This window comes from Protomyctophum parallelum, assembly GCF_964188405.1.
Source record: "Protomyctophum parallelum genome assembly, chromosome: 16".
NCBI lineage: Eukaryota > Metazoa > Chordata > Actinopteri > Myctophiformes > Myctophidae > Protomyctophum > Protomyctophum parallelum.
Genome location: NC_139711.1, coordinates 47,952,463 through 47,970,256, shown reverse-complemented (window position 1 = coordinate 47,970,256; position 17,794 = coordinate 47,952,463). Strand labels below are relative to the sequence as shown.

General features: G+C 42.9%; 2 protein-coding genes across 4 annotated transcripts in view; both read left to right on the top strand.

Moving 5' to 3' along the window:
• Window positions 1-17,794, top strand: part of LOC310873856 (protein NLRC3-like) — a gene marked incomplete at its 3' end in the record, with an annotated part of 337,331 nt that overhangs the window by 60,037 nt on the left and 259,500 nt on the right. The window lies entirely within an intron of this gene.
• Window positions 2,648-17,794, top strand: part of abhd18 (abhydrolase domain containing 18) — a 26,994-nt gene continuing 11,847 nt past the window's right edge. For 2 of the 3 annotated variants that reach the window (XR_014570528.1, XM_083786644.1), the window contains exons 1-7: window positions 2,648-2,721; window positions 5,231-5,338; window positions 7,260-7,344; window positions 7,471-7,571; window positions 12,078-12,153; window positions 13,472-13,558; window positions 14,254-14,279. Coding sequence is in view for 1 of the 3 variants with exons in the window: in XM_083786644.1 (XP_083642770.1) it covers window positions 5,247-5,338; window positions 7,260-7,344; window positions 7,471-7,571; window positions 12,078-12,153; window positions 13,472-13,558; window positions 14,254-14,279 (467 nt within the window). In the remaining 2 variants the exon portion in view is untranslated. The remainder of the gene's footprint in view (window positions 2,722-5,230; window positions 5,339-7,259; window positions 7,345-7,470; window positions 7,572-12,077; window positions 12,154-13,471; window positions 13,559-14,253; window positions 14,280-17,794) is intronic. The other variant, XR_014570529.1, reaches the window with a different exon arrangement.

The window sequence follows — 17,794 nt, the reverse complement described above, 5'->3', positions numbered from 1 at the left end:
CCAGGAAATTACACATCTGGCCACAGTAGTTATTTTTCTGTCTGAACAAACCCCTGGAACCTTTGGGTCGTATAGAACCTTTGGGTCGTATAGAACCTTTGGGTCGTATAGGCTCCAGACCTTTGGGTCGTATAGAACCTTTGGGTCGTATAGGCTCCAGACCTTCACGCTCAGCCGCGTCAGAAGAACCCGACGCCCGACGTTCAACCCCGGCTTTTTAGACAGCATGGTGGATGGAAAAGAAGCTCCACCTCCTCCGCGGCTGGCTGACTGACTGACGTGACGGACAGATTCCCGGAAACGCTCTCCTCCGCGTCAGTCAGCCACGGAGGTGGAGCTTCTTTTCCATCCACCAGCTGTCTGAAAAGCTGGGGGTTGACGTCGGGCGTCGGGTTCTTCTGACGCGGCTGAGCGTGAAGATGTGCCTGAGCCCGATGTCAGTCTGTCACCTCCTCCTTCACAGTCAGTAGATCCTGCAATCTTTTATGGCCAGATAAATTCCTGGGGTCTAGTTAGCTCTGGTCCATAGCCTTTTTATTTATTTATTTTAAGGTAGGGATGCACAATATAATCGGTGGCATAATCATGAACCGGTCATATCGGCCATAGAAATGCTTTTTTTTTAACTTTTTGTTTATTTGGACAGGACAATGCATATTAATTAAACGTGAATACAACCGGATAAGGATATAGCAAAGATGCTAGTTTTCATCTGCAGTCCTCACAAAATAATGCAGGTCATTTTTAATCGGTTTTCACCAACAAAAATAAATGAATAAATACTATAATATAATGACAAAAAGAGTTCAATACAAATTGTGTCTAGTAGGCCTACCTCAAGTCTAGAACAAAAGCCAAATAAAATAAAATCTAGTAAATATATATAAAAGTAAAAAATATATACTTTACATTTTTCTACATTTAATGTGTGTACTCATCTCGTTCAGTAGTCATTCAGTTGTGAAAACAGACACTTGGAAAAGAGTATAGGCTGTTTATTGATTGCATACTTTATTAACATGGGAATCGGCAGATGACTCTTTAAACAATCGGAGATCGGTCGTAATTTCATAATCGTGAACCCACTGCACCCCTCATTTTAACCTGTAAGAAACCCACTGCACCCCTCATTTTAACCCACTGCACCCCTCATTTTAACCTGTAAGAAACCCACTGCACCCCTCATTTTAACCCACTGCACCCCTCATTTTAACCTGTAAGAAACCCACTGCACCCCTCATTTTAACCCACTGCACCCCTCATTTTAACCTGTAAGAAACCCACTGCACCCCTCATTTTAACCTGTAAGAAAAAACACATCCAAGTCTCTTATGGTTACATGTATTCATCAATTCAACATTCGGCCACGAGGGGGCAGCATGCGCCCTAAGACCTTCAACTTTATTTATAAGTATGCCTTCAACAAGGAACGCAAGGCATTGTGGGAGCCAGATGTGGTGTTTGTTTTTGCCTTGCAGAGTTTTGCGCTATTTTGTATTAATATCAATACAGTTTTTACTTTAATATAATCATATTGGATATAAATCATAGAGTATTAATTAATCTATCATGCATATCATCAATACTAACATCCCACCGCCCACCCCTTTTTCCCCTCACTTAATTGGGTCGTCCACTCACAGTTAACAGTCTTTGTATTGAGTTTGTGCTTGAAATGTACTGTAATTCTGCAAACTGTTAAATTATAGTTTGGAACCAAATTGACCCGTTAGGGTCCATTTGTACGCTCTCAGAGTTAAATTATAAACATATTGATTTTACAATATACATTGGGGGTCCCAGAGATAGAAATGCCATTAAATGGGGGTCCGTAGACTAAATGCATGTCAAACTGGGGGTCCTTGAAATTAAACAGGATGAGAATCACTGCTATGTATAAGTGAGCTATCTGAAATAGCTCACTGTTGAACTATTGTCTGTATTCATAGTCTACAGCTTCATAACTTGTATTTATTTTCCAGTTGTCTCGATCATGGCTAAAGTGTTTAACAGACATAATTTGTTGATACAGTAATTTGTGTAGCCTAAATGTGTAATGATACCACTGGCACTGGGAGATTACTGCAGAGGGCACAAATTGCTATAATCTCAAACATTAAGGTCCAAAACCTTCTCCAGTGTTACTGTCATACTGTTTGACAACTTATAGAGATCCTGGTGAGGGTCCCAGAGGGTGGTCCCCGGCCCTGCAGAGACCCCCAGCCCACCTCCAGTTCCAGATCACTGACCACACAATCACAATGGTAACAGAAAGTACCCTAAGGGGTTTCGCCCTTTGACAGAGCAGTTAGCATGCTAATGCTAATGCTAACGCTATACCTACCCCTTCATTATTAAGGACAGTAGCAGCAGAGCCGTTAGCATCGTGCTATGCTAATGCTTCCATTAGATAGAAGGACAGCAGCAGAGCAGTTAGCATCATGCTATGCTAACGCTTCATTAGAAGGACAGTAGAGCAGTTAGCATCATGCTATGCTAAAGCCTCCATTAGAAGGACAGTAGAGCAGTTAGCATCGTGCTATGCTAATGTCTCCATTAGAAGGACAGTAGAGCAGTTAGCATCGTGCTATGCTAATGCCTCCATTAGAAGGACAGCTGTGCAGTTAGCACACAGTTAGCATGGTGCTAACGCTCAGAAGGGCAGCAGAGCGCACACACACACACACACACACACACACACACTGTATGGAACGCTGTCAGGTCGGTGAAATGTGTTTATTGTCTTTATCTGCTGTCTGTCTGTCTGTTGTTTTAGTTGTTATTAGTTATTGTTTATGAAGCAAAGCCTTTAGAGAGACAACAAACACACATTAATGAATGAATGAATGAACGGGTGGTGTTTTTTTTACATCATTCATTCACAACACACACAAGTTGACACGACTTTCCCTGCTGTTGATTGGCTACTGTCTGCAGCCGTTACTTTGTAACGGGTTTGTCTATAGTGTTGTTTATTTAGATGTATAGTGTCAGTGTGTGTGTGTGTGTGCGTGCGTGTGTGTGTGTGTGTGTGTGTGTGTGTGTGTGTGTGTGTGTGTGTGTGTCAACGTGTGTGTGTTTGACATTCATGTCAACAGGTTTGTGTGTGTGCAGGCATGTGATGTGTGCGTGTGTGTGTCTGTCATGTTTGTGTTTGACATTAATGTCAACAGGTGTGTGTGTGTGTGTGTGTGTGTTGCCATTGTGGTCCTGTCATGTGTGTTCAATTCATGAAGCCATTTAAATACATACAGTACAGTGTGTATTGGGGGGGCGGGGGGGGGGGGGGTGCAGCTGCTGTTTGGTGGTTTGGATTTTGAGGAAGGGTATTAACAACGTTTCTTTACATGAATAAATAAAAAACATGACGTAAGTAAGCAATGGTACAACTAGAAACAATAGTGTGTGTGTGTGTGTGTGTGTGTGTGTGCGCGTGCGTGCGAGAGCGTGCACTGTGTTTGTTAGTATGTTAAACATGTCAGGGTTGTGTTCTAAAAGTAGGCCAGGTCAATGTGACCTTCTGCCAGGGTCAAAGAGTACCACACACACACACACACACACACACACACACACACACACACACACACACACACACAGGGTGCATTTACATAAGCCTGGGTCATGTGTTCTTTGTGGAATGCTGGGTATTGAAGTTTATATCTGATGTAGAGATAGAGAATAATTCGTTGCTGCTACTCCATTTTTGAGGTTTTTGATTTATTTGTTGTGGCATAAATCAGTGCTATTGAACATAACAACCTTTACGTCTGTGTGTTGTTCCATATATCAGTGCTATTGAACACCCTTTACGTCTGTGTGTTGTTCCATAAATCAGTACTATTGAACACCCTTTACGTCTGTGTGTTGTTCCATAAATCAGTGCTATTGAACACCCTTTCCGTCTGTGTGTTGTTCCATAAATCAGTACTATTGAACACCCTTTACGTCTGTGTGTTGTTCCATAAATCAGTGCTATTGAACACCCTTTACGTCTGTGTGTTGTTCCATATATCAGTGCTATTGAACACCCTTTCCGTCTGTGTGTTGTTTCATAAATCAGTGCTATTGAACACCCTTTACGTCAGTGTGTTGTTCCATAAATCAGTGCTATTGAACACCCTTTACGTCTGTGTGTTGTTCCATAAATCAGTGCTATTGAACACCCTTTACGTCTGTGTGCTGTTCCATAAATCAGTGCTATTGAACACCCTTTACGTCTGTGTGTTGTTCCATAAATCAGTGCTATTGAACACCCTTTACGTCTGTGTGTTCTGTGTTGTTCCATAAATCAGTGCTATTGAACACCCTTTACGTCTGTGTGTTGTTCCATAAATCAGTGCTATTGAACACCCTTTACGTCTGTGTGTTGTTCCATAAATCAGTGCTATTGAACACCCTTTACGTCTGTGTGTTGTTTCATAAATCAGTGCTATTGAATACCCTTTACGTCTGTGTGTTGTTTCATAAATCAGTGCTATTGAACACCCTTTACGTCTGTGTGTTGTTCCATAAATCAGTGCTATTGAACACCCTTTACGTCTGTGTGTTGTTCCATAAATCAGTACTATTGAACACCCTTTACGTCTCTGTGAAAATATTGAACCAATCGAAAGTATTAACAAGTGCTTTGGACAAAACCTCTTAACTCCATTGGACGCTCTAAAGCAACTAACTCCACCACCTCTCTCCCTCTCAAACTGTCTCCTAAAGCAGCTAACTCCACCACCTCTCTCCCTCTCAAACTGTCTCCTAAAGCAACTAACTCCACCACCTCTCCCCCTCTCAAACTGTCTGCTAAAGCAACTAACTCCACCACCTCTCTCCCTCTCAAACTGTCTCCTAAAGCAACTAACTCCACCACCTCTCTCCCTCTCAAACTGTCTCCTAAAGCAGCTAACTCCACCACCTCTCTCCCTCTCAAACTGTCTGCTAAAGCAACTAACTCCACCACCTCTCTCCCGCTCAAACTGCATTTCTATCTCTGGGACCCCCGATTTATATTGTGAAATCAGTGTTAATTTAACTCTGACAGTGTACAAATGGACCCTAACAACGGGTCCATAGATATTCCACTCTTAGGTTATTTAGCTTACATAGGATTCTTGATGACTATTTCTTTTAATGTATTTGATGTATTACATTTACTGTGTGTGTGCGTGCGCGTGCGTGCGTGTGTCTGTGTGTGTGTGTGTCTGTGTGTGTGTGTGTGTGTGTGTGTGTGTGTGTGCAGATGTCCCTGCTAGTCCATGGGTGTGAGTCGTCTAGATCTGCTCTACCGACGTCTGCTCCTCACCAAGCTGTTCATCCAGGGGTGGGGCAGACCGGAGGACCTGAAGAGGTCAGAGGTCAACCGTCTCACACACACACACACACACACACACACACACACACACATCAGACCGCTGAGACCAACGAGAAAACGCTCTCGTTGCGTCTCGAAACATTGTTTTAACCCGTCTGACCTGATCCTACTAAATGTCTTCTAAACCCTTACAGTGTTCTGAAAAACCTCATGTTTCTATATCAGTGGTTCTCACAGAGTTAAAACCTCATGTTTCTATATCAGTGGTTCTCACAGGGTTAAACCTCATGTTTCTATATCAGTGGTTCTCACAGGGTTAAACCTCATGTTTCTATATCAGTGGTTCTCACAGGGTTAAACCCTCATGTTTCTATGTCAGTGGTTCTCACAGGGTTAAACCTCATGTTTCTATATCAGTGGTTCAACTTCTCACAGGGTTAAACCTCATGTTTCTATATCAGTGGTTCTCACAGGGTTAAAACCTCATGTTTCTATATCAGTGGTTCTCACAGGGTTAAACCTCATGTTTCTATATCAGTGGTTCTCACAGGGTTAAAACCTCATGTTTCTATGTCAGTGGTTCTCACAGGGTTAAAACCTCATGTTTCTATATCAGTGGTTCTCACAGGGTTAAACCTCATGTTTCTATATCAGTGGTTCTCACAGGGTTAAAACCTCATGTTTCTATGTCAGTGGTTCTCACAGGGTTAAAACCTCATGTTTCTATGTCAGTGGTTCTCAAACTATTTCATATCAAGGACCCCAAAAATCCCCCCCCCCCCCAGAAGCAAAGATACAAGTTAAAAATGTTCACCCTGAAAGAATATTATGGATTTGCGCCTCATTTTAGATACAAGCTTGTAGCAATGAGCTTGTAGATCTGCTATTTTCAATAGCTGAAGTTTAACATCATCCCTAAAGCACCAAAAGGGGTTCCCGTCCTGAATGGGGTTAACAGTTTCCGTGCTTTGAATGGATTACTCCAGGTTAATGTCGCTGCCATATCGGACATACGCGACTTTTGTTTTATGTGTTTAATCCGCCGTAATGTAAACAAAAAAAAGAGAATTCTTCTTCGCCGCGGAGAAAGAGAGTAGGCGCATCTGTTGTGATAAAAAAACCGGAAATCGTCACATGCTGTGGGCTGCTAGGGCTTCTGGGAAATTGAGTCCAATGTAAACGAATGGGGTGCAACGCCTCATTGAGACCAGTCTTGTGTGCGTCTTCCGGGTGCACCAAGATGGTGGATGATACACTCGGATCATAACAAACCAGGGGAGCTTTTTTTGCTGGATTTTCGCGGATTAAAAGCCCAAATAATTCAGCGTATGCTCTAAAGGTAATACAACAATCTCGGCAGTGAAGGGGGGTTGATTAAAAGTCTGATAAATCGTTTTCCGCAGTCAAACTGTTAAGAGGAAATAATATAAAGATTTGTCTGGAAAAAATAAATATATATTTTTAAACATTTAGAAAAACTGTATCGTGAACCTAGCATCACGATTCAAATCGTACAGTATATTTTCATTTCAGGGCTGATGCCTAATGGTTTTATTATAGGGCAGAGAGGCTAAATGTCATCACATGGTGGTCCGTGGCTCAGATTGGTCTGAGAGGCTAAATGTCATCAGATGGTGGTTCGTGGCTCAGATGGGTCTGAGAGGCTAAATGTCATCAGATGGTGGTCCGTGGCTCAGATGGGTCTGAGAGGCTAAATGTCATCAAATGGTGGTCCGTGGCTCAGATGGGTCTGAGAGGCTAAATGTCATCAGATGGTGGTCCGTGGCTCAGATGGGTCTGAGAGGCTAAATGTCATCAAACGCCCAATAAACAATGGGCCTTAAAATGAAAACCATAGGGTGTTCTCACACTTCACTGTACGACAACAACATGATGACTTGATCTGCATGTCTGTCTGTCTGTCTGTCTGTCTGTCTGTCTGTCTGTGATTCTGCAGAATCTTTGAGTTCCGTAAGATCATCGGAGACAGAGAGAGGTGTAAAGGGCTGGTCCCCAACGACTACCCTGTTTACATCAACAAGGTACCTGTCTGTCTGTCTGCCTGCCTGCCTGTCTGCCTGCCTGCCTGCCTTCCTGCCTATATTTACAGTATTATTGTATTATTCATGTTCCAGACAGATGTACTTATTGTATTATTCATGTTCCAGACAGAAGAGCAGTCGGACTGTCGCATCCATGATGGATACTTCATCTCTCCTCTGGAAGAGCTGGTTCCTGGAATCCTGCCCCAGGAGTCTGTTAAGGCCAGGTACCTGAATATACCCCTAAACATACCCCACTACCCTACCCTAACCCTGGAATCCTGCCCCAGGAGTCTGTTAAGGCCAGGTACCTGAATATACCCCTAAACATACCCCCCTACCCTAACCCTGGAATCCTGCCCCAGGAGTCTGTTAAGGCCAGGTACCTGAATATACCCCTAAACATACCCCACTACCAATGTTCCCTCTAAAAGAACATTCGGTCTGAGCAAACACTCAAACCTCCTGAGCAGACATCAGCAACTACTGAGCAAACATACGTCACCTTGACACCAACTATCCAAACGTAAGATAATGCGAAGTGAGCGCCCCTCACTTCACACAGGTGTGATTTATTCCCTTTTTTCCAAATGGATTTTCGTATAGGCCTACGAGTGAATGAATGAATAGTTACATAAGGTTACGCAAGTTACAACATTTGTATTTTATATCAAGGCTAGCAATTTTAGGAATATTCAGTTAGTCTATATCAGTGGTTCTCAACCTTTTCAGGCTGTGACCCCCCAAAGTAATCGAACTGGGGACCCCCCACCCAGAGAAGCAACAGAATGGTTCCACAGATAAATGTGAAAGATGTATTAACAGATTAGAGAACTACAGAGAGACCCTGCTAGACCCTAGAGATTAGCGTTAGCTTCCACATGTTTCATTCACAAGTACACCGGACTGGAGGCTTGTTGTGTACGGGCGCACTGAGCCCACTGTGCAATGCAAACTAACAGGCGAGTGCGCTCCGGTGTGGTATTTCCGAACGCGCCCGTAGTCATAACCACGTTAGCTACTAGCTAGCGCGAAGCTAACGCGTTATAGTCCCCCTCTCGTTGTTGTTGCACACAGCCGTGCTTTTTATCACACTTCTAAACGCACCGTACGCACGGGTCCAAGCAACGCCATCTTATCTGGTTCTTGGGTACCGTTTCATTAGCACTGCTGCCTGGCTGCCTGCTGTCGCCGCACAGTCAAACACAGGAGGAGAGGAGAGGAGGCCGAGTAATAAAAGGAGGGGCGGAGACCTGTCTAAATCTAATTAAAGTGTAAAGTAAATAAAAAACAAAGTGTGGCAAATATCGACTCGGGATAGGTATTATTACTGTAATGTAGATGATACTCGGGCACACTTTTTGTTTTTAAAGAAAACTTGTTTTTTTTTACACCAGCGTCTGTGTCTGTGCGCAACGGATTTCAGTTGTGCGCGAGAGCATTTGGCCATGTGCGCGCACGTTAGGGGGAACATGCCCCACTACCCTACCCTAACCCTGGAATCCTGCCCCAGGAGTCTGTTAAGGCCAGGTACCTGAATATACCCCTAAACATACCCCACTACCCTAACCTAACCCTGGAATCCTACCCCAGGAGTCTGTTAAGGCCAGGTACCTGAATATACCCCTAAACATACCCCACTACCCTACCCTAACCCTGGAATCCTACCCCAGGAGTCTGTTAAGGCCAGGTACCTGAATATACCCCTAAACATACCCCACTACCCTACCCTAACCCTGGAATCCTGCCCCAGGAGTCTGTTAAGGCCAGGTACCTGAATATACCCCTCAACATACCCCACTACCCTACCCTAACCCTGGAATCCTACCCCAGGAGTCTGTTAAGGCCAGGTACCTGAATATACCCCTAAACAGTCCTAGTGCATCTTCAATGATATCAAACGAGAGAAGAATATTCTGAATATTTTCAGTGTCTAAGACACTGTTTCCACCAGGTTCCAGTTCATAGTGCCTAAGACTGTTTCCACCAGGTTCCAGTTCATAGTGCCTAAGACTGTGTTTCCATCAGGTTCCAGTTCATAGTGCCTAAGACTGTCTGTTTCCACCAGGTTCCAGTTCATAGTGCCTAAGACTGTCTGTTTCCACCAGGTTCCAGTTCATAGTGCCTAAGACTGTGTTTCCACCAGGTTCCAGTTCATAGTGCCTAAGACTGTCTGTTTCCACCAGGTTCCAGTTCATAGTGCCTAAGACTGTCTGTTTCCATCAGGTTCCAGTTCATAGTGCCTAAGACTGTCTGTTTCCATCAGGTTCCAGTTCATAGTGCCTAAGACTGTCTGTTTCCACCAGGTTCCAGTTCATAGTGCCTAAGACTGTCTGTTTCCACCAGGTTCCAGTTCATAGTGCCTAAGACTGTGTTTCCACCAGGTTCCAGTTCATAGTGCCTAAGACTGTCTGTTTCCATCAGGTTCCAGTTCATAGTGCCTAAGACTGTCTGTTTCCACCAGGTTCCAGTTCATAGTGCCTAAGACTGTTTCCACCAGGTTCCAGTTCATAGTGCCTAAGGCCCCTTTTCCACTATGGGGTGGAACCAGAACTATCCAGAACCTGAACCTATTTTTTTTAGTTCTGGGTTTGTTTCCACAGCGCACAGCGCGGTACGGCACGGTTTCAGACCAGGTTCTCAGAACCTTTTTTCGGCCCTGCTTTTGAGGTAGTACTAACGCTGAGTTCTGGGAACCTATGGGCGGGGCCAGCAGCGCTGCTGCTCTCGATTGGTCGAGCTGAGGTGACAGCACTCTGAGCACTGAGGAGACCGGAGCGAGGAGAAGCGCACACAACACAACAGCGCACATTTTAAACTCCTAAGTGCGACACAGCGACAGCGGACACACATAAAAATAACCTGGAAAAGCACACAGAAACACTATGGCCACGAGAGAGGGAGAGACAGAGCTTGTGTGTGCGTGAGGGAGAGAGAGAGAGAGCCATAAAGCTGTCGCGACGAGTTGTTTGCTTGCAGTTGTTGTTCTACACTACAGCTAACAGCTAGGCTAACTGCAGATGTGTGTGTGTGCGTGTGCGTATGTGTTTGCGTGCGTGTATGTGTTTGCGTGCGTGTGCTCGCGCGCGAGAGCGCCATATAATCTATTCTAAATTGCCAGAACAGAATTTTCTTTCTTTTTCAGGGCAAGGCATTAGGCATATCATTACTAGAAATGTGCTGTACACAATACTACACATTGGAAGAATTAAATTCAACTAGCACAACGGTTAAATGATTTGTATTTGCACATTTCTTGATATTGACATTACAACTGGACTGGATGTTATGGCACAATTTGCTCAATCTGCTCAAGAGGCACTATAATTGCAACCCACACAATGTTAAATGCTATATTCAAAAGGTGGGTTATCATTTATCATATGAGCTATAGCCTATATGATATATATTTTTCTCTTGCAGTTTAAGCAAAATATTGTAGACAGGTAAAGGTTGGAGAACAACTGGTCGAATGCATTTAAAACGGGTGTTTTACTGTTGTCCCACTCCCCACATGGAAAGGAAATCCATATCGGCAAATATAGCCTATATATAATGTATGCTGCATATATCCAATCCATGTTCATATAAACTACAGTATGTGCATATACAGTATATCTATTATGTATAGGAAATATATGTGACAGCTGTGGCATGTGGCTGCCACAGCTGTGGCACATGTGGCATATAAAAATATGTTCATATTATTGGTTTAAAAAAGTACAATAAAGCAAATAAATTTGAAAATAGACAATCTACAAGCTCACGTGTCTCATCGAGCTTGTAGTTTGTCTATTTTCAAATGGCCGAAATGTATTTAAGTAGAATACTATATACAGCTACTTTCCACCACTGTTGAATAATAACCAGTCATTATTTAAACATGAATATCTCTGTATTCCGGGACCCCCCCGGCCGTGCCAAGGGGGAGGGGGCCCTGCCGGCCGAGCTACTCAGCAGTGGGGGAATAGGGGGGGGGGGGGGGGGCAGACTTAACAGGTTCTGGGTTCTGGTTATATGGAAACGGAAGCAGAACTTGGTTCTGGAACTACACATGGTTCTTGGTAGTTCTGGGTCCTGGAAAGTTCTGGTTCTGGTTCTGGTTCCACCCCATAGTGGAAAAGGGGCCTGAGACTGTGTTTCCATCAGGTTCCAGTTCATAGTGCCTAAGACTGTCTGTTTCCATCAGGTTCCAGTTCATAGTGCCTAAGACTGTCTGTTTCCACCAGGTTCCAGTTCATAGTGCCTAAGACTGTTTCCACCAGGTTCCAGTTCATAGTGTCTAAGACTGTGTTTCCATCAGGTTCCAGTTCATAGTGCCTAAGACTGTGTTTCCACCAGGTTCCAGTTCATAGTGCCTAAGACTGTCTGTTTCCATCAGGTTCCAGTTCATAGTGCCTAAGACTGTCTGTTTCCACCAGGTTCCAGTTCATAGTGCCTAAGACTGTCTGTTTCCATCAGGTTCCAGTTCATAGTGCCTAAGACTGTGTTTCCACCAGGTTCCAGTTCATAGTGCCTAAGACTGTGTTTCCATCAGGTTCCAGTTCATAGTGCCTAAGACTGTGTTTCCACCAGGTTCCAGTTCATAGTGCCTAAGACTGTCTGTTTCCATCAGGTTCCAGTTCATAGTGCCTAAGACTGTCTGTTTCCACCAGGTTCCAGTTCATAGTGCCTAAGACTGTCTGTTTCCATCAGGTTCCAGTTCATAGTGCCTAAGACTGTGTTTCCATCAGGTTCCAGTTCATAGTGCCTAAGACGTGGAGGAAGAACAGACCAGTAGTCGTCCACCTGGCCGGGACTGGAGACCATGTGAGAATTAACGCTTATTTAATTAACCCATTCAGACCTTATTTAATTAACCCATTCAGACCTGAGGACGACATATTTAATTAACCCATTCAGACCTGAGGACGACATATTTAATTAACCCATTCAGACCTTATTTAATTAACCCATTCAGACCTGAGTTAACGCTTATTTAATGTTTCTATGTCAGTGGTGCTCAATATTTCACGCCAAGGACCCCAACACATATATATGTATGACTTTATATTTACAGTATTCATAACTGTATAACTGTATATTTACAGTATAACTGTATATTTACAGTATTTATAACTATAACTGTATATTTACAGTATAACTGTATATTTACAATATTCATAACTATAACTGTATATTTACAGTATAACTGTATATTTACAGTATTTATAACTGTATATTTACAGTATAACTGTATATTTACAGTATTTATAACTGTATAACTGTACATTTACAGTATAACTGTATATTTACAGTATTTATAACTGTATAACTGTATATTTACAGTATAACTGTATATTTACAGTATTCATAACTGTATAACTGTACATTTACAGTATAACTGTATATTTACAGTATTCATAACTGTATATTTACAGTATAACTGTATATTTACAGTATTCATAACTGTATATTTACAGTATTCATAACTGTATATTTACAGTATTTATAACTGTATATTTACAGTATTTATAACTGTATATTTACAGTATTCATAACTGTATATTTACAGTATTTATAACTGTATATTTACAGTATTTATAACTGTATATTTACAGTATTCATAACTGTATATTTACAGTATTCATAACTGTATATTTACAGTATTTATAACTGTATATTTACAGTATTTATAACTGTATATTTACAGTATTCATAACTGTATATTTACAGTATTCATAACTGTATATTTACAGTATTCATAACTGTATATTTACAGTATTTATAACTGTATATTTACAGTATTCATAACTGTATATTTACAGTATTTATACCTGTATATTTACAGTATTTATAACTGTATATTTACAGTATTCATAACTGTATATTTACAGTATTCATAACTGTATATTTACAGTATTCATAACTGTATATTTACAGTATTTATAACTGTATATTTACAGTATTTATAACTGTATATTTACAGTATTTATAACTGTATTTACAGTATTTATAACTGTATATTTACAGTATTCATAACTGTATATTTACAGTATTCATAACTGTATATTTACAGTATTTATAACTGTATATTTACAGTATTTATAACTGTATATTTACAGTATTTATACCTGTGTATTTACAGTATTTCTGGCGCAGACGGACTCTGATGGCCAGACCGATGATCAAAGAGTCTGCCATGGCTTCACTGCTGCTGGAGAACCCTTATTATATCCTTTATACTGTATGTATACAATAATACCCTTATTATATCCTTTATACTGTATGTATACAATAATACCCTTATTATATCCTTTATACTGTATTTATACACTAAACAATGAACGTTAAAGTTCAACTACCTAGAGTCTAGGGCCCGATTCACTGAGCTGTTTACAGCCATAGTTTGGGTGTAAAGGACTTTAACAAAATTCCCACATTAGTCGTCTAAAACAGTGGTTCCCAAAGTGGGTTCCGGGGACCCCTAGGGGTCCTTGAGGGAGTTCCAGGGGGTCCCAAATGGAACCTTACGGGTCTGTAACTCTGAGAGTGTACAAATGGAACCAAATGGAACCTTACGGGTCTGTAACTCTGAGAGTGTACAAATGGAACCACATCCATTTGGTTCCATTTGTACACTCTCAGTTATACAATTATACTTTAATTTTACAATATAAATAGAGGACCGTAGCCTAATTCAGGTCAAACTGGGGCTCCTTCAAATTAAACGGGTTGAGAATCACTTCTAGAGCCGTCAAAATCTTCTCTTATGGGGGGGGGGGGGGGGGGGGGGGGGGGGGGGGGTCCTTGGCGTATATTTCCTAATGGGGGTCCGCTGGCCAATGGGTGCCCTAGGTCTGTGTCAGAGTTCTATCCAATCAGATAGATATAATAATGTGTCCCATTCCTTGACTCGACTCTCCACATGGCTATCGGAAACCCAGAGACCAAATGTAAGTATAAACCTTAGTATTAAAGTATTAAACCTTTCTATCTGCTGAAATGAGACGCATTTTAACCCCTTAAGGCTATTCATAGTCCAGTTTTCAGTGAAAAGGTGATCACCGAAAACTACAACATGACGTCACGCGGTGGTAAGAGACTCACCGCTCACCCAAACACACCTCTCTGTTTTTACTAAAACTACAACATGACGTCACTGAGCCGCGGTGGTAAGAGACTCACCGCTCACCCAAACACACCTCTCTGTTTTTACTAAAACTACAACATGACGTCACTGAGCCGCGGTGGTAAGAGACTCACTGCTCACCCCAAACACACCTCTCTGTTTTTACTAAAACTACAACATGACGTCACTGAGCCGCGGTGGTAAGAGACTCACCGCTCACCCCAAACACATCTCTCTGTTTTTACTAAAACTACAACATGACGTCACTGAGCCGCGGTGGTAAGAGACTCACTGCTCACCCCAAACACACCTCTCTGTTTTTACTAAAACTACAACATGACGTCACTGAGCCGCGGTGGTAAGAGACTCACTTCTCACCCCAAACACACCTCTCTGTTTTTACTAAAACTACAACATGACGTCACTGAGCCGCGGTGGTAAGAGACTCACTGCTCACCCCAAACACATCTCTCTGTTTTTACTAAAACTACAACATGACGTCACTGAGCCGCGGTGGTAAGAGACTCACCGCTCACCCAAACACATCTCTCTGTTTTTACTAAAACTACAACATGACGTCACTGAGCCGCGGTGGTAAGAGACTCACCGCTCACCCAAACACACCTCTCTGTTTTTACTAAAACTACAACATGACGTCACTGAGCCGCGGTGGTAAGAGACTCACCGCTCACCCAAACACACCTCTCTGTTTTTACTAAAACTACAACATGACGTCACTGAGCCGCGGTGGTAAGAGACTCACCGCTCACCCAAACACACCTCTCTGTTTTTACTAAAACTACAACATGACGTCACTGAGCCGCGGTGGTAAGAGACTCACCGCTCACCCAAACACATCTCTCTGTTTTTACTAAAACTACAACATGACGTCACTGAGCCGCGGTGGTAAGAGACTCACCGCTCACCCAAACACACATCTCTGTTCTTACTAGAACTACAACATGGCGTCACTGAGCCGCGGTGGTAAGAGACTCACCGCTCACCCCCAAACACACCTCTCTGTTTTTACTAAAACTACAACATGACGTCACTGAGCCGCGGTGGTAAGAGACTCACCGCTAACCCAAACACACCTCTCTGTTTTTACTAAAACTACAACATGACGTCACTGAGGTTTTCTTTTTTACGATTGTGTCGTCTTATCACCTAAAACTGGACTATGAAAAGGCCTTTAATGTGTTTCTGCTGTGATGAAATGAGAAGGATGAGACGCGTTTTTAACTCGGATACGTTTTACTAGAACAGAGTGTGGCTGTCATGTTGGGTATTGTAGTTCTGCAGTTAACTGTAGGCTGTCATGTTGACCGGGGATTGTGCGTATTGTAGGCATTGTAGGCTGTCACGAGTGTCACGTTGACCTGGGGGATTGTGGGGATTGTAGGCTGTCACGTTGACCTGAGGGATTGTGGGTACTGTAGGCTGTCATGTTGAACTGGGGGATTGTGGGTTATTGTATGCTGTCACGTTGAACTGGGGGATTGTGGGTACTGTATGCTGTCACGTTGACCTGGGGGATTGTGGGTTATTGTATGCTGTCACGATGAACTGGGGGATTGTGGGTTATTGTATGCTGTCACGATGAACTGGGGGATTGTGGGTACTGTAGGCTGTCACGTTGACCTGGGGGATTGTGGGTTATTGTATGCTGTCACGATGAACTGGGGGATTGTGGGTTATTGTATGCTGTCACGATGAACTGGGGGATTGTGGGTACTGTATGCTGTCACGTTGAACTGGGGGATTGTGGGTACTGTAGGCTGTCACGTTGACCTGGGGGATTGTGGGTTATTGTATGCTGTCACGTTGAACTGGGGGATTGTGGGTATTGTATGCTGTCACGATGAACTGGGGGATTGTGGGTACTGTATGCTGTCACGATGAACTGGGGGATTGTGGGTACTGTAGGCTGTCACTTTGAACTGGGGGATTGTGGGTACTGTAGGCTGTCACGATGAACTGGGGGATTGTGGGTACTGTAGGCTGTCACTTTGAACTGGGGGATTGTGGGTACTGTAGGCTGTCACGTTGACCTGGGGGATTGTGGGTTATTGTATGCTGTCACGTTGAACTGGGGGATTGTGGGTACTGTAGGCTGTCACGTTGACCTGGGGGATTGTGGGTATTGTATGCTGTCACGATGAACTGGGGGATTGTGGGTACTGTATGCTGTCACGATGAACTGGGGGATTGTGGGTACTGTAGGCTGTCACTTTGAACTGGGGGATTGTGGGTACTGTAGGCTGTCACGATGAACTGGGGGATTGTGGGTTATTGTATGCTGTCACGATGAACTGGGGGATTGTGGGTACTGTAGGCTGTCACGATGAACTGGGGGATTGTGGGTACTGTAGGCTGTCACTTTGAACTGGGGGATTGTGGGTACTGTATGCTGTCACGTTGAACTGGGGGATTGTGGGTTATTGTATGCTGTCATGTTGAACTGGGGGATTGTGGGTTATTGTATGCTGTCACGTTGAACTGGGGGATTGTGGGTACTGTATGCTGTCACGATGAACTGGGGGATTGTGGGTTATTGTATGCTGTCACGTTGAACTGGGGGATTGTGGGTACTGTAGGCTGTCACGATGAACTGGGGGATTGTGGGTTATTGTATGCTGTCACGTTGAACTGGGGGATTGTGGGTACTGTAGGCTGTCACGTTGACCTGGGGGATTGTGGGTTATTGTATGCTGTCACGTTGAACTGGGGGATTGTGGGTAGGGCTGGGCGATATGACAAAATCTCATATCACGATATAGAATTTATTTTATCACGATAACGATATACTCACGATATAGCATATTTTTTACGATACCTATTTTTTTATCTAAAAAAATGATTTTTGTTCAGGTCGAGTACTTTACTGTACTGGGCTGTACTGTACTGTACTGTACTGTACTGTACAAGCTCTCCTCCCTGGCCTCTGTGTGTTATGCTGCACAACAGTGACAATAATTATGCTATTTCCGTGCTCGGATACAGGGACACAGGGGACCACTCAAAAAACAGGAAAAGAACACTTATGCTAATATCAAACTATCCAGTCTAATTATATGAATATAATACTGATGCCCTGCCCATGCACAGACCCAAAGCAAGTACAAAAATATTACAAAATAAAATATATATAATAATAATTAGAGGCTGAACTCAATTGTTCAGCCTCTGTAGACATTTTTAAAGCACAGCTCAAGACCCACTTCTACACCCTTGCTTTTATTGATCTTTTATTTTTTTGTTATTCATGTCCTCACTGTACTGCATTACTGCTTGTTTTTTAATGTCGTTGCCTTGCTTTTCTTTTCTTTTTTCTCCATT